This window comes from Neopelma chrysocephalum, unplaced genomic scaffold (assembly GCF_003984885.1).
Source record: "Neopelma chrysocephalum unplaced genomic scaffold, ASM398488v2 Primary Assembly neopelma1_96464, whole genome shotgun sequence".
NCBI classification, from domain to species: Eukaryota; Metazoa; Chordata; class Aves; order Passeriformes; family Pipridae; genus Neopelma; species Neopelma chrysocephalum.
The window spans coordinates 55,344-57,702 of record NW_020925111.1 but is presented as its reverse complement, the minus strand read 5'-3'; the positions used below and the strand labels follow the sequence as shown (position 1 = coordinate 57,702).

Genomic DNA, 2,359 nt, shown 5'->3' with positions numbered 1-2,359 from the left:
GAGCATCCCTGAGACTGCAGATAAGGATCTGGGCAGGAACAGGACCAGGAGCATCCCCCAGCCCTTGGATAAGGATCTGGGCTGGAGTAAGAACAGGAGCATGCCCCAGTCCCTGGATAAGGATCTGGGCTGGAGCAAGACCAGGATCATCCCTCAGACTCCAGATAAAGATCCAGGCTGGAGCAGGACCATGGGCATCCCCCAGCCCCTGGATAAGGATCTGGGCTGGAGCAGGACCAGGAGCATCCCTCAGCCTCTGGAGAAAGATCTGGGCTGGAGCAGGACAAGGAGCATCCCCCAGACTCCAGATAAAGATCCAGGCTGGAGCAGGACCATGGGCAACCCTCAGCCTCTGGATAAGGATCTGGGTTGGAGCAGGACCAGGATCATCCCTCAGCCTCTGGAGAAAGATCTGGACTGGAGGAGAACCAGCAGCATTCCCCAGCCCTTGGATAGGGATCTGGGCTGGAGCAGGACCACAGGCATCCCCCAGACTCCAGATAAAGATCTGGGCTGGAGCAGGGCCAGGAGCATCCCCCATCCCTGGAAAAGGATCTGAGCTGGAGCAGGACCATGGGCATCCCTCAGCCTCTGGATAAGAATCTGAGCTGGAGCAGGACTGGGCCTGTCTCCGGTGTCCCCGGTGGGGGTGGTGGTGGCACTCACGGCCTCATCCTGCTCGGGTGCTTGGGTGCCCACGATCTCCTCCACGTAGTTGGCCGGGAACCAGAGCTGCTTCTTGCCCCCGTAGTCCCCGCGCCACCTGCAAGGGGTCAGAGGGTCAAGGCGGGCGGACGGATTTCGGGGAAGGGGCCGGGGGCGTCCGAGCTGTGGGCGGGGCCGGGCGGAGGAGGGATTTGGGGGGGGGACAGAGAAGGAGGAGGCGGTTAAAACCCACTGGGGGACGATCCGGGGGATCCCCCGGGGCGTCCCCTCCGCCTCCCGGCCCGCGGTGACACCCGTGGGTGCGCGTGACGCCCTCACCAGCCGCCGTCCTGCTTGTCCACGTTGTGGATGATGGCCTGCTTGCAGAACGACAGCTCGTCCTCCCGCTGCGCCTTGTAGTCGTAGAGGGCCTTCACCGTGCACTGGGACACAGTGAGAAGGACACAGGTCACTGCCTGTCACCACCTGTCACCACCCCCAGAGCCTCCAGGCCCGGCCTCGGCGCTCCCGAGGGTCCCACCCCCCCGATTTGTGGGATCTTACAGGGTTGGGATGGCCCCCGTTCCAAGCCCACCCTGCCATGGGTAGGGATGCCTCCCGCTAGAGCAGGTTCTTCAAGGAGAAGGGGCTGGGTGGGTGTGGGGCCAGGAGCATCCCACTGTCCTGCTCCAGCACAGATCCGTATCCAGAGGCAGTGGGAAGCTCCTGGATTGGGGCTGGAGCAGCACCGTGAGCATTCCATAGCCTCTGGATAAGGGTCCGGGTTGGAGCAGGGCCAGGAGCACCTCCCAGACTTGGGATAAGAGTCTGGGTTGGAGCAGGGTCAGGAGTGTTTTCCAGACTCTGGATAAAGGTCTGGGCTGGAGCAGGGCCAGGAGCATTTTCCAGACTCTGGAGAAGGGCCTGGGTTGGAGCAGGGCCAGGAGCGTTTCCCAGCCTCTGGATAAGGGTCTGGGTTGGAGCAGGGCCAGGAGCATTTTCCAGACTCTGGATAAAGGTCTGGGCTGAAGAAGGGTCAGGAGCATTTCTGAGACTCTGGATAAAGGTCTGGGCTGGAGCAGGGCCTGGAGCATTTTCCAGCCTCTGGATTAGGGTCTGGGCTGGAACAGGGCCAGGAGCATCCCACAGCCTCTGGATAAGGGTCTGGTTTGGAGCAGGACCAGGAGCATCCCACAGCCTCTGGATAAGGGTCTGGGCTGGCACTGGGCTGGCAGCATCCTACAGCTTTGGGATAAGGATCTGGGCTGCAACAAGACCATGAGCATCCCACAGCCTCTGGAATAAGTGTCTGGGTTGGAGCAGGACTGGGAGCATCCTCCAGCTTCCAGAAAAGGGTCCAAGCTGGAGTGGGGCCAGGAGCATCTCCCATTCTCTGGATAAAGATCTGGGCTGGAGCAGGACCCTGGTTTTGAACATCCAACCTGACTTGGAACACTTCCAGAGCTGGGACATCCACAGCCTCCCTGGACAATCTGTTCCAGTGTCTCACCACCCTCACAGGGAAGAATTTCTTCCCAATATCTCACCCAAATTTCCCCGCTTTCAATTTGTATCCCTCATTCCTTGTCCTATCACTACAGTTCCTGACAAAGCCTCAAGTCCTAAAAACCTCCAGGACTAGAGACTGGGTCAACTCCAAGGTCAGGCCAGTCCCAAAAACCTCCAAGGATGGAGATTGTGGCAGCTCCAGGAC

At 60.2% G+C, this 2,359-nt stretch overlaps 1 protein-coding gene across 1 annotated transcript in view; it reads right to left on the bottom strand.

Annotated features, from left to right (window-relative positions):
* Positions 1 to 2,359, bottom strand: part of LOC113981334 (1-phosphatidylinositol 4,5-bisphosphate phosphodiesterase gamma-1-like) — a gene marked incomplete at its 3' end in the record, with an annotated part of 27,168 nt that overhangs the window by 7,383 nt on the left and 17,426 nt on the right. The window contains exons 21-22 of the mRNA XM_027708681.1: positions 985 to 1,088; positions 667 to 763 (exon numbers count right to left, since the gene is read on the bottom strand). Of these exons, the coding sequence (XP_027564482.1) occupies positions 667 to 763; positions 985 to 1,088 (201 nt within the window). The remainder of the gene's footprint in view (positions 1 to 666; positions 764 to 984; positions 1,089 to 2,359) is intronic.